Source organism: Salvia splendens, chromosome 19, assembly GCF_004379255.2.
Source record: "Salvia splendens isolate huo1 chromosome 19, SspV2, whole genome shotgun sequence".
NCBI classification, from domain to species: Eukaryota; Viridiplantae; Streptophyta; class Magnoliopsida; order Lamiales; family Lamiaceae; genus Salvia; species Salvia splendens.
In genome coordinates this window covers 7,463,059-7,490,256 of record NC_056050.1, presented here as the reverse complement: position 1 = coordinate 7,490,256, position 27,198 = coordinate 7,463,059, and the positions used below count along the sequence as shown (strand labels likewise).

The following is a 27,198-nucleotide window of genomic DNA, read 5'->3' as shown; positions in this document are numbered from 1 at the left end:
CATCAAGACTTCGATATATTAAATTCACTTCCTAGACCGTGTAAACGACTACCTAATTTAGCTTGACAAGAAACAACTAACAGTGGGGACCATGACCTAGAAATAGCGAGTACGGCAGAAAAGCAGCAAATAACTGACTGAGAAAATAACTAACAACGGCATGCTTTTCTTCAACGGATTTAAACACGAAGATGGAGTAAACAGAGCACATACCCAGATTCGAACAGAATGTAAAAGTTTGGTCATCGGAAACTTACGACAAGCCGGAAATAATGCAGATCTACATATACTAGACGAAGCGAAATGAAAACTCGAAGACTAGGCATCAAAATAAACTAACTCTGCTCAGATCTCACGTCGAACGCTTAATCCACTTCGGATCCAAGCAATCCGAAACCAACAACAACTAGATTCCACTCCATAACTTCCGATCTAACAGATCTACTCCAATCAACTCCGAATTTAAACGTTTCCACAATCAAGCTACAAAACCAAATTCAAACCTCCGATTCATTCACCAACAAACTCCGATCACTCTGATCCAGCCATTACTCTGCTCAGTTTCCGTAAACAATTGTGAAACGCATCCAAAACAAGTAAGCTAGCTCAAACTCCAGAAAATCACAACTGCAAAAACAGAAATCAACATTATCGACATAACAGAAAATTAAACTTGCATAAAACACGGGAATAGTCGATAAAACAGAATGTCGAGCTTCGAACAGCGAAGCTCGGTGGAAACCACAAAATGTGAGAAATTAAACGGGAACTTGTTTCTTCGCCCTCAACAGGACGGTATTACACCACAGCTTGAAAATACGAGAAAGCAGAAAGTGAACCCAAGTGCGAAACCCCCTGAATTTCCCTCGAAGAACCCAAGTGTATAGAAAAGTGAACTAGCTGCAGACTGTTAGTGAGGTCTCCACCTCCGAAGATCCCTCCAGAATGCATGCATCCTTCCTTTTATAGACACGGACATAATCTTCTAGAACTTTCGTAGAAATCTCCATTCTACCCTTCAGTTCTGAGATTTACTCCGTCTTGCAATTTCTTTCACAATGTTTACTTATTCGCCAGTTTCCTCGGGCGTGTGATTGTCTCCTTCTTTTCCTGGACCTGGTGAATTTCTTCTATACACCTGGCTTAAGACATGTGTTAGACCCAGCAAATTCACGAATTTATCCCCTAGACCTATGCATGAAATTAGCCTTATCAAACTGCTCACACTTAAACCATGCTTGTCCTCAAGCATGAAAGACAAGAAAAATGAATAAGGCAAATTTCAGCGCACGGTCCCCAAGAACGACTCTACAAACAAGACACTAACACAAAAACAGACTCCTAGACCTAGACAACTACAGACTCATAAAAGAAAACATCACACAAAGAGAAACAAAACACAACAGATAAGCATGCACTAGCTTCAACTTTTAGGCGACTGTCCCCACAAGCTTAAGTTCTCTCTGATCGTCTACAGTCTTCAATTCCTCCCCCTTCCTTCTTTTACCTAAACGGTCTGTCAGTTCGTCAAGATAGCCTATTGATTTCCCAGCGGTTAGGTTCACTCGATCACTCATGCCTCACCAGGGAGGTTAGGATCGAAACGCTCCAAAGTTAAAGTTACACCATTGATGCGTCGGGTTATGAGAGTTTCTCCTTTCTATGGTCTCCCTTTTTTCTATATATTTTTTTCATTCCTGGGTCAGGTAATTTTTACTTCCTGCCCTTAGGTAATTAATCTTCTTTTTCCCTCTTTTTTCTATTTTCCCCCTGGACTTCGTCCAGCTTATACCTCCGATTTGTTATTTTATTCATCCCCTGGACTTCGTCCAGCTTATACCTCCTTTTTCTGGACTTCGTCCAGCTTATTCCTCCATAACTCATTTTTTCCTCTTTTATACTCTACTCCCTAAGCATCAAGTGGCAGCCCAATTTTTACATGTTAGCTCAAAGTGTTTAGGCTTATAACTCACTCTTATAGTAGGGCTGCACAGCTAGGTTATCTAGGGCATTTTCTATCGTCCTTACTTCATTCAGACCGCTTTTAGTTTATTAAGGAAAAAGGCATCAAAGTTGACGTGTATCCTTTCTTCAATCGCTCTTACTAAGGGAAACTTGCCTTATTATTTCCACTAGCTCATGCAACACGCAAACATAAAAGCCTAGAGATACTAAGACAAACTTACTGCACTTACTCCTTTCCCCTCCCGCTTCACTCAAGCTTGTCCCCAAGCTATCCTAGTGAAGTGGGGAAATAGTTAAGGACGAACAAAACAAACTTCTCACACTTAGACCGGACACCGGGCTAAATGGGAGAAAGCACACAAACAAAACCAAACATGCAAAAACATAACAACCCCTTCTCACACTTAGACCAATGATTGGGCTAAGTGTGGGAAGGTGCAACACATATATACAGAACAGAGCATGCTGGCATAGATAAACACAAACAGAAAGCGAAAAACTAAAAGAAATGGAAGAGTAAAAGTTACTTGGTTTGGGGGGAATCAATTCGGGGTCTGGCCCCCGCGGGAGCCAGCCTTGAGCGGGGCGGACGGTTGGGTCACTTTAGCTTTCTTCTTTGCCGGCGAATCCGGCATCTCTGTCATCTCGTCACGCTGTCCCGGCATTGCCTTTCTTACGGTCAAGGGCTTAGTCGCGGACGGGGCAATTAGAGGCTTCGTCGCCTGGGGAGGCTTCTGGAGAGATAAACTTCCTTGCCCTGGTGATTTAGAAACGCTGCCAGGGCCAGGAAGATATTCCGGCGTCCCGGGAAACTTCCCCTTGAGCCACTTCGTCATTATCATCATCAGTGAGACGCCTTCTGCCAACCTATCAGTGTGCCTTATCGACGCTGCCACAAGGTCGATAAGACGTCCCTTGAGGGCCACGACCTCCTCTCTGACCTTCCCGACTTCCATTCTCATCTCGTCTACCTCCGTTCTCACTCCTGCGACTTCTTTTCGTACTTTCTCAACATCGACACTGTCCTTTCCTTTACCCCGTAGGGCCAAAATCTCCTCTCTAACCATCTTGATTTCTGACCTCATGTGAATATCTCTGCAATATCATACTTAGAAAAACGTCAAACTAAAAATGAAACGCCAGACTCCCGGGTCAAGGATATGACAGTATAAAAATTCCCCTAAGGAGTCTGGTATTCCGAAAAATATTTTTGGAAGATTATTTTTTTCTGATTTGTTTGGGTTTCCTTGATTTAAAGAAAGCGATTAAATATTTACAAATTTTGTTTCCAAGTTCCCTCAAGATTCCCTAGGTCAAGGTATATATAAAACCTTCTTAGTCACCTGACCCAGGAATTCTCTGAGAACTCTTCCTTCCCAGACCGGTTAGGCGATATCAGGGAGTGCGCGTAGCGGCACTTCGTCCACTACACATATCTCCGAGTTATCCCTAAATACCTTCACCCTATGACCATTGACAAGAAAAGGGGTAGAGTTTGAAGCACTTCCCTCGATCTCTACAGCTCCATTTGCATGAAGACTCACAACAGTGTACGGTCCAATCCATTTGGACTTCAGCTTACCAGGCATTAACTTGAGCCGGGATTGGAACAGGAGAACTTTCTGCCCAACTTGCAGTTCCTTGGTCCGGAGATTCTTGTCATACCAGAGTCTCGTCTTTTCTTTGTACCACATTGCCGATTCATATGACTCCAGCCTTAGCTCCTCCAACTCCTGTAGCTGCAATTTTCTCTCTTCTTCGCAGGATTGGGGTCTCATGTTGATCTCCTTGACCGCCCAATATGCTCGGTGTACTACTCCCACTGGCAAGTGGCACATTTTGCCAAACACAAGCCTGTAGGGTGACATCCCAATAGGCGTCTTGTATGCTGTCCTGTAAGCCCATAGTGCATCTCCAAGCCTCTTGCTCCAGTCCTTCCTAGACGGATTAACCGTCTTCTCCAGTATCGCCTTTATCTCCCTGTTGGAGACCTCCGCTTGCCCATTTGTTTGAGGATGGTACAGTGTGGAAAGGCGGTGGTGAACTCCGTACTTTCTCATTAGAGCTTTAATAGTCCGGTTACGGAAATGCGTCCCATTGTCAGATATTATAGCTCTGGGCACTCCGTACCTGTTAAAGATGTTAGCTCTAAGAAATTTCGCTGCCTCTTTAGCTTCACAAGATGTGGTCGCCTTGACCTCTATCCATTTCGAAACATAATCAACTGCCACAAGTATGTATGTATTCCCGTATGAAGACGGAAATGGACCCATGAAGTCCATTCCCCAGACATCGAAGATCTCATAGACAATCACTGGGACTTGTGGCATTTCGTCTCTCCTGGAGATTCCCCCTGTCTGTTGGCACCTCTCACAGTTCTGACAAAACTCGAAAGCATCCTTATGCAATGTAGGCTAGTAAAAACCACTATCTAACACTTTCCTTGCAGTTCTCCTAGGTCCAAAATGACCTCCACAAGCTAGGGCATGGCAATGATTCAGCACATCCCTCTGTTCCCACTCTGGGATACACCTCTGGATTACCTGGTCAGCTCCCATTCTCCACAAATACGGGTCGTCCCAGAAATAATATTGGGCTTCGCTCTTGAGCTTCAGCTTCTGGGCCCGGGAAATTTCCTGCAAACTGGGCACCTCTCCAGTGACCAAGTAATTTGCCAGGTCTGCGAACCATGGCTCATCGTTTAGATGACATTTTCCCTTCTCAGAATCTCCTGGACCTGTTAACACCATGATCTTTTCCCAACTGATAGGTCTAGGAAATTTCCCTACCTAGTATAGATTCTCTTCTGGAAACGCATCAGGTATAGCTTCGTCGGTCTCACCTTGAAAAATACGACTCAGGTGGTCAGCCACCTTGTTCTCAGTCCCATTCTTGTCTTTGACCTCCCAATCAAATTATTGTAAAAGTAACACCCAACGGATTAACCTCGGTTTAGACTCTTTCTTTGCTAGCAGGTACTTAATAGCTGCGTGGTCTGTGAAAACGATCACCTTCGACCCCAGCAAGTACGGGCGAAACTTCTCAAATGAGTACACTACCGCCGCATCTCCTTTTCAGTGGTGTCGTAGTTCTTCTGGGCTTGATTGAGCGTTTTCGAAGCATAGAAAATCACGTAGCTTTTCTCATCCACTCTTTGACCTAGGACTGCTCCCACTGCGTAGTCAATTGCGTCGCACATTATTTCAAACGGCAAACTCCAATCTGGTGCTCTGATAATGGGAACAGAAACTAATCTATCCTTCAACAACTGAAAAGCTTTCTTGCACTCCTTATCGAATACAAAATCAACATCGTTACGCAACAAGTGAGTGAGTGGTTGAGCAATCCTTGCGAAATCCTTTATAAACCTCCTATAGAATCCTGCGTGCCCTAGGAATCCTCTCACTTCTTTCTGATTCGTCGGGTAAGGCAGTTTTGAGATAACATCGATTTTTGCTTGATCTACCTGTATGCCTCTTTCTAATACAACATGCCCTAGGACAATTCCCTCAGGGACCATAAAGTGGCATTTCTCGAAATTCAAAACCAAATGCTTTTCCTGGCACCTCCTCAGCACTATATCCAAACTTGCCAAACATGAGTCAAATGAATTCCCGTACACAGTGAAGTCGTCCATAAAAATCTCGATGCAATCCTCCAGGAGGTCCGAGAAGATACTCATCATACACCGCTGAAAAGTGTCTAGCGCATTGCACAGACCAAACGGCATTCTTCTGTAAGCATACGTTCCAAAGGGACACGTGAAAGTTGTCTTCTCCTGGACCTCGGGATCCACATAGATTTGAAAATACCCACTATATCCGTCCAGGAAACAGAAATATTACTTGCCCGCCAACCTCTCCAACATCTGGTCAATGAAAGGTAACGGGAAGTGATCATTCTTAGTAGTCTCGTTCAGCTTCCGGTAGTCAATACACATCCTCCACCCAGTAACAAGTCGAGTGTGGACCAACTCATTCTTATCGTTCTTGACCACCGGTATTCCCGACTTCTTTGGTACCATATGTACTGGACTAACCCATTCACTGTCTGGTATGGAATAAATGATACCTAGGGACAGTAGCTTTAATACTTCCTTCAGCACCTCTTCCCTCATGTTCGGATTCAACTTGCGTTGCAGGTCCCTACAGGCTTTTGCTCCTTCTTCTAGCCTAATATGATGCATGCACAGTTCTGGATTGATTCCTACCAAGTCAGATAGTGTCCACCCAATAGCCTTCTTGTTCCTCCGAATTACCTTCAACAATTCCTCTTCTTGTCCCTCGGTCAAGCTGCTGTTAATAATCACCGGGAAATTTTCATTCTCCTCTAGATACGCATACTTGAGCCCAGGTGGAAGTGTTTTCAACTATTTCTTGGGGACATCCTTTTCCTGGGGTAAGGGATTTTTCTCTGTCGACTCAGTTGTTATTCCCTTCGTAGACTCAGTAGAATTTTCCATGCTCGCCACATAAGGTGTCCTCCTTGATCTAGCTAGCTCCGGGTTCATGCAGAATTCCAGAATCGCTTCAGCTAGTTCTTCATCTGATAACTTACTCGTCTTCATGGCTTCACACCAACTTCATGGCTTCACCTGACTCATCTCGGAATTCTCGATCTGTACCTGCATTAATTCGGTCTCAAGATACTCCTGGACCAAGGGGTTAATAACATCAATAGCATGCAAATTTTCAACATCAAGAGGTTTCTTCATCGCCTTATCGATGCTGAATGTATATTTCTCCCCATTGTAATCAAGGCAGATGGTGCCATCAAAGACATCAATGATAGTCTTAGCGGTACGTAGGAAATGTCTCCCTAAAAGTACTCATCCAGACTCTGCAGACTCACTATCACTCATTTTAATCACATGAAAATCAGCTGGGTACAAGAAACCATGTACCTTCACTATCACGTTTTCAAGCACTCATTCAGAACAAATGCATGACCTGTCTGCCAATTGGATCACAACTTTTGTGTCCACCATGCATGCCCCTACTAACTTCTTGTATATAGACAGTGGTAACACATTTATGGATGCACCCAAGTCACACATAACATGAACCAGGAGATTTCTCCTTCCCTTGTGAAGCTAGTGGAATTGTCTTTTCAATCGCGTTCAAAAGAGCCTTCTCGAGCCTGTCAATCCTTGCTTCTACTTTATCATCTTCTTGCTCTCTTACGGCATTCACCGATCCTCTCCTCACTGCATTCCTAGGGTTATCGTACGCCTTCTTAGCGTCGATCAACTTCCCCAGGATTTCTCTTGCTTCACTTCCCCTCTTTCTTGTGAAATTCCCCCCACTCGAGGAATTCATTAAGTCCTTCGACTCAGGAGTCACCCCTTCGTAAAACAGAGAGTAGGTCTCTGCCTCTATCATTCGGTGATTCGGGCATGCATCCAACAACCCCTTGAATCTCGACCAATACTGACTCAAAGATTCGTCGTAATCCTGCTTACACTCTAATATTTCTTTTTTCAGTGCATTCGTCTTGTTGGATGGGAAGAAATAATCTAAGAATTCTAACTTGAAATCCCTCCATGTGCGGATAGAATCCGGGGGCAACCTCAATAACCACGTGTTGGCTTCCCCCCTTCAAGGCAAACGAAATTGCACATAGGCGATAATCCTCCTCTGTTGCATCATTCGGCCTCTTCTGAATACCACACAACTTACTGAATTCATTTAAGAACTCGTACGGACACTCATTTCTACGCCCAGAGAACGTTGGCAAGATGCCGAGTACGTTTGTCTTGATCTCAATAGTCCTCTGGCGTGGATTCATCACTATAGCTTGAGCTGGTTCTCCATCTAAATGGGCGATTAACGAACCGATCTCTGGATCTGGTTCTACTACTTGCGCCATGACTACTTCCTCTTTTTCTGACTCTATTTCCGACTCTGGTGGTGACTTGGGATCCTCCCTTCCGGATGAACTCCAATCCTCTTCACTTTCCGAATCGAACGGAAATGGATCTCCTGTAGACAACCCTGATCTGGTGGTGACAGTGGATGCTGTATCTTTGATCTGCCAAATAAATCTATCGTCCCTCCACCTAGATGAGTTACTCCAGAATCCAATCCGCGAGCCTCTGCTCATAAACCGAAAATAAAAGAAAAAAAATCAAAACTATGTACGCCAAAAACCTCTAAAAACAATCACAAAATGTGCCATCCATCCCCGGCAACGGCGCCATTTGAAATGCAGGAAGTAATGTAGAGGAGCGAGTGTGTTTTCAGTAAAAATGCGATGTGCTACGCTGGGTCGAGATACCAAGACCTATGAATCCACTAGATCACTTGGTCTAGGAACTCAAGGGAACACGGAATACTCTGTCGTTGTACACACTAACCTCCCCTTCAAAGATCCCTCAACCCGAATACTATGGATTAGTATAGAGAAGTAGGGGTCGATCCCAAGAAGAGGGATACGTAAGAAATCATTTAGAGACTCTTGACAAAGGCGGCTACTGCCACACAAACAGGGTTGAGATATAACTACTACTAGACCTAGGCAGGAAATGTAAACACTAGACCTAGAAAGCTGTAAAACATGCTGAGACCAAACATCATCAAGACTTCGATATATTAAATTCACTTCCTAGACCGGGTAAACGACTACCTAATTTAGCTAGACAGGAAACAACTAACAGTGGGGACCATGACCTAGAAATAGCGAGTACGGTAGAAAAGCTGCAAATAACTGACTGAGAAAATAACTAACAACGACATGCTTTTCTTCAACGGATTTAAACACGAAGATGGAGTAAACAGAGCACATACCCAGATTCGAACAGAATGTAAAAGTTTGGTCATCGGAAACTTACGACAAGCCGGAAATAACGCAGATCTACATATACTAGACGAAGCGAAATGAAAACTCGAAGACTAGGCATCAAAATAAACCAACTCTACTCAGATCTCACGTCGAACGCTTAATCCACTTCGGATCCAAGCAATCCAAAACCAACAACAACTAGATTCCACTCCATAACTTCCGATCTAACAGATCTACTCCGATCAACTCCGAATTTAAACGTTTCCACAATCAAGCTACAAAACCAAATTCAAACCTCCGATTCATTCACCAACAAACTCCGATCACTCCGATCCAGCCATTACTCTGCTCAGTTTCCGTAAACAATTGCGAAACGCATCCAAAACAAGTAAGCTAGCTCAAACTCCAGAAAATCACAACGGCAAAAATAGAAATCAACATTATCGACATAACAGAAAATTAAACTTGCATAAAACACGGGAATAGTCGATAAAACAGAATGCCGAGCTTCGAACAGCGAAGCTCGGTGGAAACCACAAAATGCGAGAAATTAAACGGGAACTTGTTTCTTCGCCCTCAACAGGACGGTGTTACACCACAGCTTGAAAATACGAGAAAGCAGAAAGTGAACCCAAGTGCGAAACCCCCTGAATTTCCCTCGAAGAACCCAAGTGTATAGAAAAGTGAACTAGCTGCAGACTGTTAGTGAGGTCTCCACCTCCGAAGATCCCTCCAGAATGCATGCATCCTTCCTTTTATAGACACGGACATAATCTTCTAGAACCTTCGTAGAAATCTCCATTCTACCCTTCAGTTCTGAGATTTACTCCGTCTTGCAATTTCTTTCACAATGTTCACTTATTCGCCAGTAAAGTAGTGGAACCCTCTCACCACTCTATATACTATACATTTATCTACATGCAAAATGATGAGGAGGAGAAGGTTGCCAATATGCGTCAGCCGCCGAACCTGATAACACGTGGAGTTCCTATGACCCACGCCAGTCAAAACTTTACTGCTATCTTATTCCTGAAAATTTTAGTGGTTTATATGAGCCACAACTCGTATATATAAATTTCCACCTTTAATCTCACATGATACAAACATCAAGCATATTCTTTTATCAATACATATAATCAGAAACAATATGTAACATAATTTAAAAACAAACCATTGCATATTCATATGCATATGCCACTCTATTCAGTTTATTATTCTGTAACAGTCAAGCCTGGTATCTGCCCGGGATTCCTCTATGACCCGAAGGTCCCTCTGTAATTGGACTCATAGGTCCTCTGTATTTGACCCGAAGGCCTCTCTGTAATTGGACTCATAGGTCCCTCTAAAATTTCAGATCCAGTACAAGGTTGTCACAGATCCTCTTTAATCACATGATTCATGTACTTTCAATACCATATGTAAAACATCAATTACATATTTCTATCATATAATTCATTTATAACATCATATTCACTGCACCAATTACATATTCATACCATATTCCATCAAATTATCCAATATATCAAAACAAACTTGTTCAATTCAGCAATCAAATATTCATATCAATTTCACACCATATAATCCAATAATTCACTCCAATTTAACATATATCAATCAACCACATACCACATGTAAAACTAAAAGTGTGATTTATACACATCTGCTTATGATAGACAATTTTCCTTCCTTTATTTTTCTTCCAAGTTTTTTTTCCCCTGTATTGCTATAGAGTATATATATCGTAGTAGTATGAAGAAGTCTCGGTTTTTGCCGACTTAATAATTTGAGAACTCAAACAAAACAAATAAATAAAAGTTAACTAATTTTACATTATCTAATTAGATGACACTTGTTGTTTGATGAATTTTAAGATGACAACTACTGTAGCTATAGGGGAACACGTGTGCTAGCTAATTTGTCTTATCCACAATGTACAACTCTAAAATAAATATAAAAATAATAAAATCAATGTGTACTAAAAGAAAACACTTTCTATAATTTTAATGAAATACAAATATATGTATTAGACGTGTACGTGTATGGAATATCAAATTCCAAAGTAATTATTACATATGTGCATATTTAGAGCACGCATGAATCAAATTAACTATTTCATGGTGAAATCAACTTATAATCTATATTAATTTTTCAGTAACAAAATAGAAAAAAAAGCTACCCTAGATGATGTCCATTTAATGTCTCTGTAATTTGAAGGATAATAAAATGTGCGAAACATAATAAAATGCACAAATATGCATATATGATGCATGTTTTGGGTCATGGATGTCACATCCGTGCTCTTCCGCAAGTACAAGCTCAAGGGTCCCACCATTCTATTATTCAATTTAAATAAAAACATTTTCACAATATTCAAATTTATTAAAAATAACCGAAATAATATTAAAACTACAAAAAAAATAAAAATTACATAATTAGAATCCTAAAAAATAAAAATTACATAATTAAAATCTTAAAATTTAAAAAGTACATAATTATAATCCTAAAAATTAAAAAATACATAATTAAATTCTTAAATAAAAAAAACCACTACTCGTGGCCGAATTTCGCCCAAATGTGTTTGATTAGGTCTTCTTGTAGCTCAACGTGGGTTCGGGTATCGCGCATTGTGTGTCTTGTTTCGATCCTCTCACCCACCATCATATGCACACCTCGGCGTGGGGGAGACCTCGCGGTTGAGCTTCCGGCTTCATCCTCGTCGTAAAAGCTAGCAGCCCTCGGTCCTTCGTCTGCTATAATCTTGTTGTGCAAGATAATACACGTGTACATGATGTCGGCGATATTTTTCACGTACCACAGTCGAGACGGGGCCTTCACAATGTTGAATCGGGCTTGAAGGACCCCAAAAGCTCTTTCGACGTCTTTCCGAGCGGACTCTTGATGCTGCGCAAAAAGAACATGTCTCGGGTCTTGCGGGTTGCTAAGCGTCTTCACGAAAGTCGACCACCTTGGGTAGATACCATCGGCGAGATAGTAACCCATGTGGTATGCATTTCAGTTGACGGTGACCGCCGGTGCTACACCATTCAACACATCATTGAAGAGTGGTGAATAATAGAGCACGTTCAAGTAGTTGTTGGATCCGGCAACACCGAAATATGCATGCCAAATCCATAGGCGGTAGTCGGCGACCGCTTCAAGGATAAGTGTTGGGCCGCCGCCTTTGTGGCCGCTTAAGTGTTGCTCCCTCCAAGCAGTCGGACAATTATTCCACCTCCAATGCATGCAGTCAATGCTGCCAAGCATCCTGGAAAAACATGGACTGTTTCGTGAAGACGAAGCAACCGTTGGCAATCATCGGTGGTGGGTGCTCGAATGAATTCATCCCCGAAAGCTAAACGAACGCCCTCGCAAAAAATTTTTAAGGCAAAGGTTTGCAGTGTACTCACCGACATGCAAATACTCGTCGAAGAGGTCAGCCGCTTGCCCATTAGCAAGTTGTCGGATGTCACACGTACACTTCTGCAACGCCGAGAGACTTTGCCGACCGGCTGCGTCTGTATTTGTTTGAAAGTATTCAACACGGGTGGACAATGTATTGACAATACGCATAAACAAGCGTTTTGACATGCGAAAACGGTGCCGAAAGTAATCTTTCGGAAACCGCGGCTGGTCGGAAAAATAGTCGGCAACGAGCCTTTCGTTAGCTCCCTCCCGGTCACGATGGATGTAGCGGCGAGTTGATCTAGTCGGTTGAGGAGGAGGGGCGGGGGTATTCGCTACGACATAGGCTTCATAGACGGCACGATGTTGTTCATAGTATTCTTGTTCTTCGCGCTCCGCTTTCGCAATGAGATGGGTGAAATCCATTTGAGGGTTTGAGTGAGAGATGAAGGTGTAGATAAGTTGTATGAAAAAATATGAATGAGAGATGATTTGATGTGAAAAATGGATGATGAATGTGTGTATTTATAGATATTTTGGGGATAAAAAAATAAAAATAAAATAAAATAAATACAGAATAATGGTAAAAAAATGGCCATTTTTTTGGGATTGTGAAAATATTTTTTAATTTTTTGGTATTATTTTCAATTTTTTTAAAAAAATTTAAATTTACAACCGAAATGCCGTTGGCCAATCAGAACGCGCCACGTCGGCTGCTCTCTAGCACGGACGTGCTCGATGCATCGAGCAGCGCCGCGCCAGAGGCAAGAGCGCAACGGAAGACAACGATGTCGTGCCGATGGCACGGACGGACGGACAGCATTGTGCTCTCCGCTGTGGATGCTCTAAAAATATTTTTTATTAAACTATTTTCACTAAAATTTATAAAGACTAATTTGATTAGAAACTCACGTATGTTAATATATAAAGACAACCAATTTATACTAATATTTTATATTTAAATATATACCCATAAATAAATGCAATAAAAGTAGAGAAACAAAATGAAGATTGACCATCAAAAATATACGGGTCCCGTGTTAACAAATTACCCCTTAATTAAATCTAATTAATATACTAGTACAATTTAATGTAAAGGATAGTAAAGTAAATATACAAAATATTAATTTAACTAAAAATAAAATCTGGTATACAATTACTATAAAGTCCCCATTATGGCATGGACATTATGTCTATAAATCATTTCTCTTAGGAAAATTAAGCTTACCATAATCAATATTTATACAATTAGGAAACGATTTAGCAATCAATTCCATTTATAACATACATTAATTGCATAATCTTTCTACATATAAAAAATGAATGCATCATACATATACAAAATTTTTAGTTTAATTTTTAGTGTAATCAATTATCATCCAAAGAAATAATATTAGTATTTTGTAAATGACTACATGCCTATATACTTAATTTCTACGTGTTATAATCCAACAATTTAATCATAGTCATTCACATCCAATAATTTTATTATTAAATAAATTTATACTGTCTAAATTATAAAATTAACTACACGTATATATACTTAATATCTTTGTGTTACCATCAAACAAAATAATCATAGCTAGTCTTCACATCCAATTATTTTACTATTAGTAATTTTTAAAATTTCAAGTTATAAAAATGACTACATGTTTATATAATTAATTTCACAGTGTTATCATCCAACGAAATAATACTAATATATTCCACATCTAGTTATTCTACTATTAAATAATTCTTATAGTTCTAAGTTATAAAAACAACTACATGCATACATACTTAATTTCTTCGTGTTATTATCTAAAAATTTAATCATAGACATTCACATCCAATTTTTTATATTAAATGATTTTATAAAATTTACTACATGCATATATACTTAATTTCTTTATGTACCATCAAATGAAATAATCATAGTCATTCACATCAAATTATTTTATTATTAAATATTTATTATAATTCCATGTTATAAAAATGATTACATACATATATACTTAATTTTTTAGTGTTATCATCCAACAAAATAATAATATATTTCTCATCCAATTATTTTATTATTAATTATTTTTTAAATTAAAAAAATGACTACATGTGTATATACTTAATTTCTTAGTTATTCCATCAAAAGAAATAATCATAGACATTCACATCCATTTATTTTATTATTAAATAGTTTTTAAATTTTCAAGTTACTAAAAAAATAACTACTACATCATTATATACTTTATTTCTTAGTGTTATCATCCAACACAATAATAATAATATTTCACATCCAATTATTTTATTATTAAAATAATACTTAAAGTTCTAAGTTATATAAACGACTACATCCATATACCAACAGAGTAGAAGAGATCAAAGAGATTGCACATTGTTTGCGTCGAGATATGCCAAAAGTTTTCCTAAATCAATCTTGCCTATTTTTTAGGATCAATCTTTCAGGCGATCGATGTTTCGGTAGATTCAAAGTTTCCATGTATTGGAATTGTTTCTATTGGTGGATTTTATGTTGAATTAGGATATTAGGCCATCTGCAATGGGGCGGACGATGGCACGCCCGATGGCGCGCATCGTCCGCGCCCGCTATCGTCCGCCCCATTGCGGGTACGTGACATAGGCCGCGGATGATCGTAGCGCCCTATACTAAGGGCGCGGAGTATAGCGCGGACGATGTCCATCGTCCGCGCCATCGTCCGCCCTATTGCGGCCTACGCGGACGATGGCCGCGGACGATAGGCCATCGGTCGCGCCATCGTCCGCCCCACTGTGGGCTACGCGGACGATGGTCGTGGACGATGGCACGCGTTTTTAATTTTCTATTTAAATCTCGTTTCTCATTCATTTGTACATACGAACATATCGACTATCTCTTTACATATTCTCTCTCAACATCCAACCAAAATGAATCTCGGCGACAACATCAATAGTTCTAGTTCGTCTGAGTCCGGTAGTTCGACGTCAGAAGCATTAGATGCAACCGTTGAAGAGGCCATGGCGGTATGCTATGCGGCAATGCAGCGCGAGGAGGAGGAGGCGGCAGCGGCGGCTGAGCAAGTCCATAGGCCTATTCGACATAGTAAAACATTTAAATTAATTAACTAAATAATAGTAAAACATATAGGGCGCGCCTTAAGGCGTCCCTTAGGACGCCCCACTGCAGGTGAGAGGGTAAGAGGATAAAAATGATGACGTGGTGGTGCATAGGGCGCGCCTTAGGGCGCCCCATTGCTAATGCTCTGAACAATAAAGCACCATCTTTTATCAAGTACAAAATGTATTATTCGAAAAAGAAATTAAAGAGGAATTTGACAATGTTAGAGTTGGCATGAAAATCTTTATAAGAGAGGAAAAAGGGGAGTTGAGACTTGAGAGGAGAGGCGACGTGAAGAGGAAGTGGCGAAGAAGCAGTGGGAAGAGGAGGGTGGAGGCAGAGGCGGAGGGGGCGAAGAGTGGAGGCGCTCGTGGAAGAGGGAGGATGAGGGTGGAGGCGGGCCTAGAGTAAGGGAAGAGAGTGGAGGCGAGGCGTGTTTGGACTTTGAAGTGGAACGGCATAAATTAGGATTGAATTTTCAGAATTTGGTTTCAAATTTGAGTGGTAATTTGGTCGATCAACGAGAAAAACAATAAGAAAAAGAAGAGAAAAAGTGCAAATTTAATCCAAATTTGAAAGGTTAGCGGAGTCTCAACAGTTGGTACTACAGAAAATGAGGCATCCATTATCCCGAGCGCCAGTGGATCTCGCCGCCGCAACCCTTCCCTCATCTTATTCCATTGTTCACATGCCGCCGCCACGTCACCTGAGACCAGTCAATTTGTTTTGAGGCATAAGAATTTTTGATTTGATGCACCAACTTGTAGCGAAACCTAGTGAAGATTGTCCGTTTTCATTGTTGCTTTTTGAATCTAGCCAGCAAAATAATGTAATTGCTCGAAGAATGGTTGCTTTTATGGGTTTGATACATCAATAGTCGGACTGACAATAGATTTCAAGTAAGGTTTTTAGTGTTTGATAGCATGTGAAATTCTCTCAATATGGCATGAAACTCTCAAAAACTGTTGATTTCCTTTTCTCCTTCTAGTTTTAATTTATCAGAAGTTCTAAACTCCAGATACTAGTACTACTTCCCAGAGATGATAGAAAATGCAGAGTAAATAAGATTCTTTAGGCAGTGTATATCTTTATTTCTTTCTGATACTAGAAAAACGTCCAAAAAAAGCTATGGCACTGACGAAATATTGAACCAGATCAGAACTGTTCACCCTCTTTACTTTTTAAGTTCATGTTTTTTGGACTGGGAAAGAATTTATTGATAGTTCCGATTGAATCTTAGAACCCGGCATCCTTACGAAGTTTCGGTTTGGTTTTATATTTATTAGTTCAAGCATCCTCATGAAGTTTTCATAAGTATGGAGAAAATTATGATGACGATCATTCATAATAATGTGGACAATGATAAGTTGTCATTGGTGCTTGTTAAGGTCCTTCTTAATAATTTGAGAAGAGAGAATCAGGTAATTCTATCTTAATTTTGCAAATGTGATGACCTGCTTTTGCCACCAATGTTTTTTTAATTTTGCAGGACTCAGAAGATACTCCAGGCAAATCTGGATTAGAAACAGAAGCTGATTTAATTGAGGGCAATGGAACTCAAAATTCCAAAAACAAACTGTACTATGAAAATCAAGGGATGACATCTCATTGTTTTGAGGATCCTGATGAAGCAGGCAAAGCAATGCACGGGCAACAGGAACAAAAACCAGAAGAATTGCATATTGGGTGAAAAATAATTCGAAGACCACGTTCTCTACAGAAAGCAGAGGAGGGCTATGATCCTTTCTGGTTGTTTATTGAAGAACATTAATTATCCAGCAAAAACCAAAACGTTGAAGGATTTGTTGACCAAACCTGTAAGCAAAAATATCAGCGATTCCATTTCTCCAAGGCCTAGTAAAATGAAGAAAACGTCCAAAAGTAATGAAGAAGCCTCTGCCAATAAAGCTTTATAGCCTACTAGTGAAGAAACAATTGTTTTGTCGGAGGACGAGGTTCAACTTACAGGTATCTTTGTCAAGGTAATAATTAATGACCTTGATTTCAGTAACTAAATTTTTTTTTCATTTTTGGTCTTTAAGTAGTAAATATGATGTCTCTTAATCGGATTCTGAATACAGTAATACACGCATGTATCTTTAAGTGTTTTAATTAAAAATTATTGGATTGGTATAGATCTCCTATAAGCGGACAAAAGACAAGCAGTTATCTTTTAGATCAATATCCATTATGCCACATGTCCACATTTAATTTGTCCACCCTGTTAATATTTGTGCAGTAAATGTAATAAATAATAATGCAATGAGATAATAGTGCTCTTACTAACCTAGGAAACCACTGTCCGGTAAGATGAAATCATTTTTATTCATGTGGTAGTTACAATTCTCTCCGATATCCTTGCTAATCAATTATGGTCCTTTTCTCGTTAGCCATGATTGATAAATTTTGCCACTAACTCTAAATCAAAAACCAACCTGCAAACATGATATGATAGCATATTGATGGAATACAGAGACGCTCTGGAAAAGGGAAAGGGTCTTTGATGAAGGGATCTCCTGTGAAGAAAAGCAGGAAAAAGGCTGTTGATGCTGAAGACTTAAACGAAGATATCATGGTAATCACCAACCTTTTATAGATTCTAAGAACTTTACTCAATGATTTTGACCAACCAACTAACATGATAGCATCCAACTGGAATACAGAGCTGCTCTGAAAAAGGTCAATGGTCTTTGACGAAGATATCTCCTGTGAAGAAAAGCAGGAGAAAGACTGTGGTTCCTGAAGATCTAAAAGAAGATATTGTTGTAATAAATGATCCTTTATATATTCTAAACACTACTTTATGGTCTTTTATATAATAAACTCAATGGTTATAATGGTATTCTCTGTATTCAAGTATTTAACCCCTAACATTATGGTCTTAGCAGATACTGGTTCTAAATGTAAGCCTGTGTCTTCACAAGATGATGCCCGATCTGTTGAAGTATCTAAACAAAACCAAAAAGGAAGTGTGGAAGGTCTGGCCTTGTTATCTGTTTTTCATTTGATATTTTGGAGGTCAGAGTTAAAGTCATCTCGATATATCTTTTTCAATATCTATAAAGGTTTTTTCCAATTATCAAAAAGTTATATGTTTAAGGTGATTGTAGGAGTGTGAGTTTTTGTTGGTTCAGTGAAAAACTGGACTGAGCCAAAAAGATTAAAATAATTTGAGAGGACTCGATCACTGAATTACTACCCCCAGTAAGTGCTCCCTATCAGTAAATTGTTGTGCACCAAGTGCTTGTAATTATACTCTTTCATGGTGGCTGCTTCTAGATCATTTGCAGCTTACATTACTAAATACGTTAGCCCAACTAAATACGTCATGGATGCGGCATTTAGGTTCCTCTACCCATATTACTGGTACAAAATCCTTTTTTACATCTTTTTCTCCAACCTATCTTCATCAGTTCGTCTTGCTAATGGCACATATTTCCTGGTAACAGGAATATTTGAGAAAATCTAAGCCAGATCTTCGTTTGCAAAGTACACTACTACACTTAGAGTCAAAAGTGCCAGGAATTCATGTCCAAGTCATTATAGTTAGAACTGTTCTCAGTACCAACTAAGACACATCCTAATCCATAATTAAGTTTTATTTCCTCCTAACTTTAAACTTTTCTCACTAACTAAAACAGTGCAATAAAATATTTCTGTTAGATTCTGTATGTTTGTTGCCTTTTCTTTTCTTTCCCTCATATGTGAATACTTTAGAACCTGCCTCATAGTAAATGCCCACCCCCACCCAAAAAAAATCCCTAGCCTTGTCCTCAAGGGCTGAACCATTGAAGTGAGGAAATTGTTCCTGAAAATCCACACCATTAACCTATTATCATGCCACACGGTTGATCCATACATGTGAAATCAACTCCGGTACAAATTGAAGCTCTTTCGACGACACGAGGTTGAAAAGAAAATTCGTAACCAACTTTATGGTGTGATCGTATCCTTCATATGGAAAACATGGCATAGCAAATGAATGGTAAAGCTCCTGAAGCTCCAATTTAAGATGTAATAAGGCTGCTGCAGTGTTGGAGGACTTTATTGCCCACTTAAAAATGAATATCATGCTGTTTTGTATTATTTGGAGTTGTCATTCACTGTTTTGTTGTGCCCTCTTTAGAGCATCTCCAATAGAAATAGCTCAGCATAGCCTAGCCACAAACTCCTCCTGTCATATCAGCAGCACTAAAAACTCCTCCTGCCACATCATCAGGATAAGCAACTGGACAAGCAATAGCATAGCCATATCATAGCTACAATAAACAAAATTATAAAAACAAATAATTAACAATCACACAAAATACGGAATTAAATTTACGACAAAGATACGGGAAAACTCAATAATATTATTGAAATTTAAAAAACTACATTAATTAAAAAAAGTACATTAATTCAAAAAAAATCTAACGACGTGCAGTCCTCTGCGCTCACAACTCTTCAATTAAAACAAGTAATGCGAATGAAAATGACATGCAAATTGTTGAATATTTTTAGTGTAATTGGATTAACTAGATTGATCAATATGATCATAATGAGACATCAAATAAGTTGGAAGTGCGGAGTGTACACTTATTTGAATTCGTTATGATTAGATGGGGGTTCGGGGGCAGCACAAAGCTTAATTTTTTATTTCCATTAAAGTTGTTGTACAGAAAATTCATCCGGAAACGTAATTTCCGAAAGTTGAAGGACTAATTTGCAATAATTTGAAAATGAAGAGACGCGACTCTTCATCTTCAGCCTCTTCTTATGATCGATTTCTGGTTCAAAATTGAGATCGAAATATAGACATACAGATCGCGTATATCGTGTTTTGAAAAATAAAAACAAAAATTTGAGCTGGCCGATCGCTCGCCGATTGGGAGCCTGCAATGGCAGCCAACCGATTGGCGAGCGCATCGGCCAGCGCCCGAAAATCGGCGCGCGCTCGCCGATTTTCTCACCGATTTGCCGCTCACCGCCTGCAATGGTTCCGCTAGCGGACCGGCCAGCGCCGGGAATCGGCTAGCCGGTCCGCTAGCCACCATTGTGGATGCTCTTAAATGATACCGCTACTTATTTGTTATTTGAGTGAGTGCTAGCGACAACCGTGCCCTTTAAATGAACTGTACCAAAGTTTGAACATGATGGCCATAAATTACTTCAAGAGGAGTTCGGCCAGAGGTCGAATGATGCTAGCTAGTATTATAAATTTATAAAAACATTCAGTCCCAAAATCGAAGTCTTTCTTCTTTTATGCTTAAAAAGTAATGGAATTCCAATTTAATGAAGGAGAATAGATTCATTCTAATTGAGGGAGTGACGCATAATAGTTGTGCGTCGTTCTTAATGAAACGCACAACCCTTATGCGTCGTTCTTTAAGACGCACAAGGATTATGCGTCGCTTAACGACGCATAAGGGTTATGCGTCATTAAAGAACAACGCATAATGGTTATGCGTCGTTAAGGCGACTTTTAACCCCCTACAGGAAGACGCAGCTCACAAAACGCACTTTCACACACTTTCATTTCCTCTCTCGGCGATTTCCGGCGTTTTCAGGCGATTCCCGGCGATTTCTCCATAAGATCCGGTAATTTGTTAATCAATTTAGCTACATTCATCATTATTCATGTTTATTGTGCTTTCATTTGTTAGTTTTACCCAATTTATACAAATTAGGGCTTGTAGGAAAAATGTCTCTAATTGTCGTTGTTTTAAATGTTTTTTATGCAGAAATCATGCAAGTATTTGTGAGTTTGTATTGGGGTGGTAGAGTAGTTCAACTACCACATATGGGTATTGGTTATGAACCACCTCGTGCGAGGAGCTCCATCATATTAAATTCAGGTGTTTCCTATTCTGGGTTGGTAGCAATGATCTGTGATGCGATGGGAATAGATATGAACCAACACACAATTGAATTATTTTGGAGATAATGTATAGTCTATGCTTCCGGTATGAGTTATACATGTTCTGTGATTTGCAATGATGAAAGTGTAATGTTTATGTTCAACAATGCTCAAAATTCAAGTGGGTGTATTGAATTATTTGTTGAGTATTCACCGGTGAGGAGTGCAGAAATCCCACCAGTTGTTGATTATGGTATTGGAGCATCTGCGAGGTTTGAACAAATGAGTTTTGACTGTGGTGTTGGATCATCTGCGAGGGTGGATCAAATGAGCTTTGATCGTAGTATGAATGAGCAGAGAGATGTTGTAGATGTTGCTGATGTTGGTGTTGGATTGAATGATGAGGTAGATGTTGCAGATGATCTTGATGAGCCAAGGCCACTATCTGAGATAGAGCCAGACCCCGATGTCAGTGATGGTGATGGTGCTGATGATGTCGGTGCTAGTTCTGATGATGAGATAGTACCATGTAAACCTGTTATGCAAGGTGAACAACCACTTCCGGAATACAATCCTAGTGGGTTTAGATTCTTTCGTGAATTACCAAGTCGTCCTTCTGGAGTATCGGATGATGTGGGTGGTAATGAACACAGCCTTTTGTATTGGAATGAGAATGAGCCGCATCGGATTATGTTGGGAACAAAATTTGATTCCAAGCTACACGTGAAGACTGCTATAACTATGTGGAGTTTGTGGAATGAAAAACAGTTTAAGGTTGTCGAGAGCAAATTAAGAAGGTGGCATGCTGTATGCAAATTTCCAGCAGGAACGACAGTAACAGGGGCAGGCATCATCAGCACCACCGACGCTGAAAAGGGGAGGGAATGTAAGTGGGAGGTTTCAGTTACACAAAGGTCGCATGACGATATGTGGGAAGTTAGGAAGTGGAAGGATCGACATACTTGTGTAGGCCATCGGGCTAATAGAGATCATGCTAACTTTTCATCCCCAATGATAGCTCTGTTGATTCGACATCATTTGCGACAATGTGCCGATTTCAAGGTCTTCTCAATAATAGCTGATGTTCAAGACAGATTTGGTGTGTTAATCAGTTATAAAAAGGCATTTCCAATTTCAGTAACTCCGTGCCACCTATACATAATATTAATGTCAAAAGTTATCAACAAAATACATAATTATGTGAGTTAATTTAAGCAAAAACATTACTTGGCTCCACACGGGGTTTACGGCGTGTGCATAGGCGATATCAAGAAGGCTGGCCTCAATGTAAGCATTCTTTCCCAGGCCCACAGCTGCAAGAGAACCATAGGTCCACCCACATCTCTTCTCTGTCTGCCTATAGAAGTCTCGCACAAATAATGATACAGGTATGCTAAAGCAGCACTACCCCAACTGATATTAGCCACATCTTCCAGATCGTCTAAGGCATTTAACCACATAAAGGGGACCTTGCAAATAAGCCCCCCTAACAAGATCAGAGCATGTATACGTGCTCTTTGAATGTATGCATACTCAGGCAGCCCATCACCCAACGGCATCGTCGCTTGGTGGATCAGAGACGTCATCAACAAACCACTGTGCTTCGTTTCGGTTTCTGCATCAGGTATCCATCCCAACAAATCTCTACACTTGCTGGACCAATCTTCAAATCCAACAGGGTAGTCACGGCCAGTGAAAACACGACCGTCTGCTCTCAAACCCCACAGGCTTTGCACATCCTGTAAGGTTACAGTAACTTCACCAACTGGAAGGTGGAAACAGTGTGTCTCAGGCCTCCAGCGCTCGATCAAGGTCGTTATTAGCTCATTGTTCATCCTCATCGGCCTTCCACATTCAACCACGCCACTGAACCCCCATACATCTAGCCAATACATCACATTTTCATGTATTGGCAATGCCCACACCTTACTCTACGTCCTACGACTTCTCAACACATTTGCTGTGCCATTCGCCAACAAGGAGCCTGAAATATGTTCGTTCTGATGAAACAGTAGTGATGGATCCTCAGGTCCATAGCATAACTGTTGTTCGGAACTTGTAGATGCCATCTACTTCAAAACATTCACCCGTGATTCAATTTTTTTTCATAACAACTCAACAAGCTAACTAAATTGCAACTTAGGGGCGCAATATATGCATATGAAATACCCAAATTACATAAAATCGCCCACCAAAAGGGGCACAATTACAAAAACTTAATCAATTGCTTCTACTCATTCAATTATATGCGTATGAAATACCCAAATTACGGAAAATCGACCAACAAATCCAACAATTTCATCATAAACCCTAATTTTGCTAAATTAAATCCATATGAAATACACAAATTACGGAAAGTCGACCAAAAATTCCATCAATTTCATCATAACCCATAATTTCATCATAATCTCTAATTATATGCAACAAAATAACAAAAATATACCAAAAATCCATCAATTTAATCAAAAACCCTACTTTTACTAAATTACGGAAAACCTGCCCAAATTAAACATTAAAGGATGTATTTAGCCAAATTGAAGAACAATTACCGGAATATGGTTGCAAAATGGTGGAAATTCACCGGATTTTGCTCGGATTCGTCGGAAATCGCTTGATTTCGTCGTTTGGTTTCGTCCTCTGCTTCTGCTCGTTCGTTTCTGGCTGGTTCTGCCTTCTGCCCGGTTTAAAACTCAACGAACGATGCATAAGAATTATGCGTCGCTAAATAAAGACGCATAAGAGTTATGCGTCGCTAATAAACGACGCATAAGGGTTATGCGTCGTTAGGAACGACGCACAATGGTTATGCGTCAATATCTAACGACGCATAACCCTTATGCGTCGTTTATTAGCGACGCATAATGATTATGCGTCAATAACTAACGACGCATAATTATTATGCGCCTTTCTGTTAGTGACGCATAACACTTATGCGTCACTCCCTGAGGCGGAATACAAGTAATGCTCTTCATTAAAATGGAATTCAATTAAAGTCCTTTACCAAAAAAAGAATTGATCCCCCAAAATCCAATAATTCATGTTATGCGTCACTCCCTGAGGCGGAATACAAGTAATGCTCTTCATTAAAATGGAATTCAATTAAAGTCCTTTACCAAAAAAAGAATTGATCCCCCAAAATCCAATAATTCCACCATCATGGATGTTAAAATGTCAAATATCAAAGATAAATTTCCACCCAGTGATCAAGGATTCTTATCTCACCTTATGCCTTCAACTGATATGCCGAGGACTATATCCACAACATACTAAAAAAAATATTTGGGTTGTGCTTTGAGACAAGTGACCAAGAATTCTCATAAAGTGGGAAAAATTTGCACTCAAACAATGCCATCTAACCAAGCAACCGGGGCGAGCAGGGTGGCTAGGGCACGGGCACCGGGGGAGGCGGTTAGTGAGCTAGGAAAGAAAGAAGATAAGTTCATATTTATTGTTATTACACCTAACTAATGTTCCTTTTAATATTCTAAAAAAAACCTAGTTAATAGCGTCATTCCACTAATTAATACCTTACCTTTTGAAACTAAAGATTATTTCATACTATGATTTTCACCTCCAATTAATTGTCTTTCAATATTCGAAAAATCTTACGATCCATGACGGCATTGAATCCTACATAATAAATCAAACATTTCTCTCTCTTTCATGAAGTGTTCATGTGTTTTGCTATAGTCGAACAATTTGTGCACCCCGATTCATGTTGCGCCCCCCATTGCACTATTAACAAACCTCTCGGTCCGCCCTGTGCTCCTAACAATACTGCCAAACAATAAATGTGTTTTAGGCCAATGAGACGACCATATCTAGAAAAAATATATGACCTCACCCACGATTTTAACAAAATAAGCACTTTAAAATCCATGCTCGCATTTTCCACGTGTGTTTAGGAGTAGGGAGTTGTAGCAATAAGTTGGAGCACATCCATTTCCATTACTAAAAGTATAAATACATTTATCTCTAATTTATTATCTCACCACTTAACAAAAAATTGCATAAAATCTTTTGCGGGAGTACTTTGTTTCCTAATAAGACAAGTGAAGCAATTTCCGTTTTACATTTTATTATGCTTGGCCTGTCAGAGTAAAGAAGAACTAAACCTAATGCTAGTAGTTCAAATAGAATTATGACCGAATAGGAACGATAACAAGAAATCGAAAAAGATTGTCACTTTAGCCCGATAACAAAAAAGTTTTTGGTCCTATACATTAGGTGTGGTGCCAAACAAAATGTTTTGGTCCGAACTTAAGTTTTTCCGTTAAAACTAGAGGTCTAACATGTTCGACCAAATTAATGACTTAATTATAATCTAATTAACCTAATCAACTTAATTAATTTAAAAAGTAACGGTAAAACATACTCCCTCCGTACCCCATTATGGGTTCGAGTTTTTCATTTTGGTTCGTCCCATATTAGCTGTCCCACTTCATTTTTACCACTTTTGGTAGTGGATCTCACATTCCACTATCTAACTCTATCTCACATTTTATTAATTTTATTATAAAATCAGTACTTCCTCCGTCCCACTATAAGAGAGCAACTTTCCATTTTGGGTTGTCCCATCATAAGTGATTGATTTCCTTTTTTTTTGGCAAAAAGCAACACTTTTATCTCTCTTACTTTATTCCCTATTTTATTTTATTCTTTCTTTATTACTTTATTCTCTCTTTATCTTTTTATTTTTTCCTCTTTCATAATTTATTCTCTCCACTTAATTCAATAAATATCATTTCTTAAATCCCGTGCTCAAAGAAATTGCTCACTATGGACAACTTTTTCAACTCACCTTCTATTATATTTCTTAAAACTCATATTGGTGAAAGTGAGACAAGCATTAGAGGACACAAGGAGTATTGTTTAGGAAAAATGTAGAACTTTAGTCTATAAAATTAATCTCCATTGTGACGACTGATGATTCTCAACAGAGTCAACAGTTCGTACTGCAGAAAATGAGGCATCCATTATCCCGAGCGCCACCATAATAACTGGTGGATCTCGCCGCCGCAACTCTTCCCTCATCATATTCCATTGCTGATGGCTCAAACTAGTTCACATGCCTCCGCCACCTCACCTGAGACCAGTCAAGGCGGCGAGGTAATTTGTTTTGAGGCATAAGACTTTTTGATTTGATGCACCAACTTGTAGCGAAACCTAGTGAAGATTGTCCGCTGTTTCATTTATATGATTGAGAAGATTGCCGTTTCTCCTGAATGTATCCTTGCGTTCTACAAAACAGAGAAAACAAAAATTTTGAGTCTAGCCAATAATAGATAGCAAAATAATGTAATTGCATAATGGTTGCTTTTATGGGTTTGATACATCATGAAATATAATCATTTCCGAGTAAGGTGTTTAATGTTTGAGTCTAAATAAGACATAAACTCTCAAAAACTGCTGATTTCCTTTTCTCCTTCTAGTTTTATTTTTTCAGAATTTCTAAACTCCAGAGATTAGCAGAATTATCCATCTTGAGAGATTTTAATTATATGTTATGCATAGTCACTTTTCTGCCCTGCTTTATTGTGAGTGAGGTGGCTCTGCTTACAGCTCATATTTTTTTTCAATCTGTTTATAGTCTGTCTTGTTTATCCCATTATTTAATTAAAATCTAATAATGTTAATTTTTGCTTTCTCACAGCTAATAATCTCCCGTAGATCAGCTGAAGATGATTGTCCTATGTTGTGATAATGAAAATAAACTCAGAAAAAAGAAGCAGAAGGGACTTGTTATATGCTTGAGAATACTGTTTGGTCGTGCATTTTCTCCTGGTATCGCTCTGCGGAATTTATATTTCTGTGGTAATATTGTTAAATATACAACTGAAAAGCGAAATCGAATGTATTAAATAAGCTGGAAGTTAATAGAGAAATGTAATCATTCCGGTGCACTTCTTGTCTAAATTATACATGACCATGCGCGAAAGCTAAAATATTGAGATTGCCAGTTGTTGCACCTAAATGTTTGTTGCATTTCACTTTCTTGTAAGAGATAGTCTCTTGTTTCGTTTGAATGTGTCTTTCAGTTTACACTGTGTTCGGTTCTACACGAGGCAGGTTTTGAACACATGCATGAAAAATTGGCCTTACTCTTAAAAATATGTTTTTGAGT

At 39.4% G+C, this 27,198-nt stretch overlaps 1 protein-coding gene across 2 annotated transcripts; it reads left to right on the top strand.

The window, feature by feature from the left end:
* Positions 1-15,436: 15,436 nt before the first annotated feature.
* On the top strand, positions 15,437-26,843 carry LOC121779549. 2 transcript variants are annotated; one of them, XM_042176892.1, is made up of 5 exons: positions 17,094-17,206; positions 17,712-17,813; positions 17,902-18,003; positions 18,127-18,216; positions 26,728-26,843. In XM_042176892.1, the coding sequence occupies exons 1-5, from the start codon at positions 17,123-17,125 to the stop codon at positions 26,773-26,775; spliced, it is 426 nt and encodes a 141-aa protein (XP_042032826.1). In that variant the 5' UTR covers positions 17,094-17,122; the 3' UTR covers positions 26,776-26,843. The 2 variants fall into 2 exon arrangements, 1 of the variants encoding a protein (XP_042032826.1); XR_006045844.1 differs by lacking the exons at positions 18,127-18,216; positions 26,728-26,843 and having other exon boundaries at positions 15,437-17,220; positions 17,902-18,080.
* Positions 26,844-27,198: the final 355 nt, after the last annotated feature.

Bases quoted from the DNA above. Each gene is read 5' to 3' on its own strand.
- LOC121779549 (XM_042176892.1), top strand. From the start codon at position 17,123: ATGAAGAAGCCTCTGCCAATAAAGCTTTATAGCCTACTAGTGAAGAAA. The intron at 18,004-18,126 runs GTAATAAATGAT...TGGTCTTAGCAG, and splicing joins ATCTAAAAGAAGATATTGTT to ATACTGGTTCTAAATGTAAG. The intron at 18,217-26,727 runs GTCTGGCCTTGT...GCTTTCTCACAG, and splicing joins CCAAAAAGGAAGTGTGGAAG to CTAATAATCTCCCGTAGATC.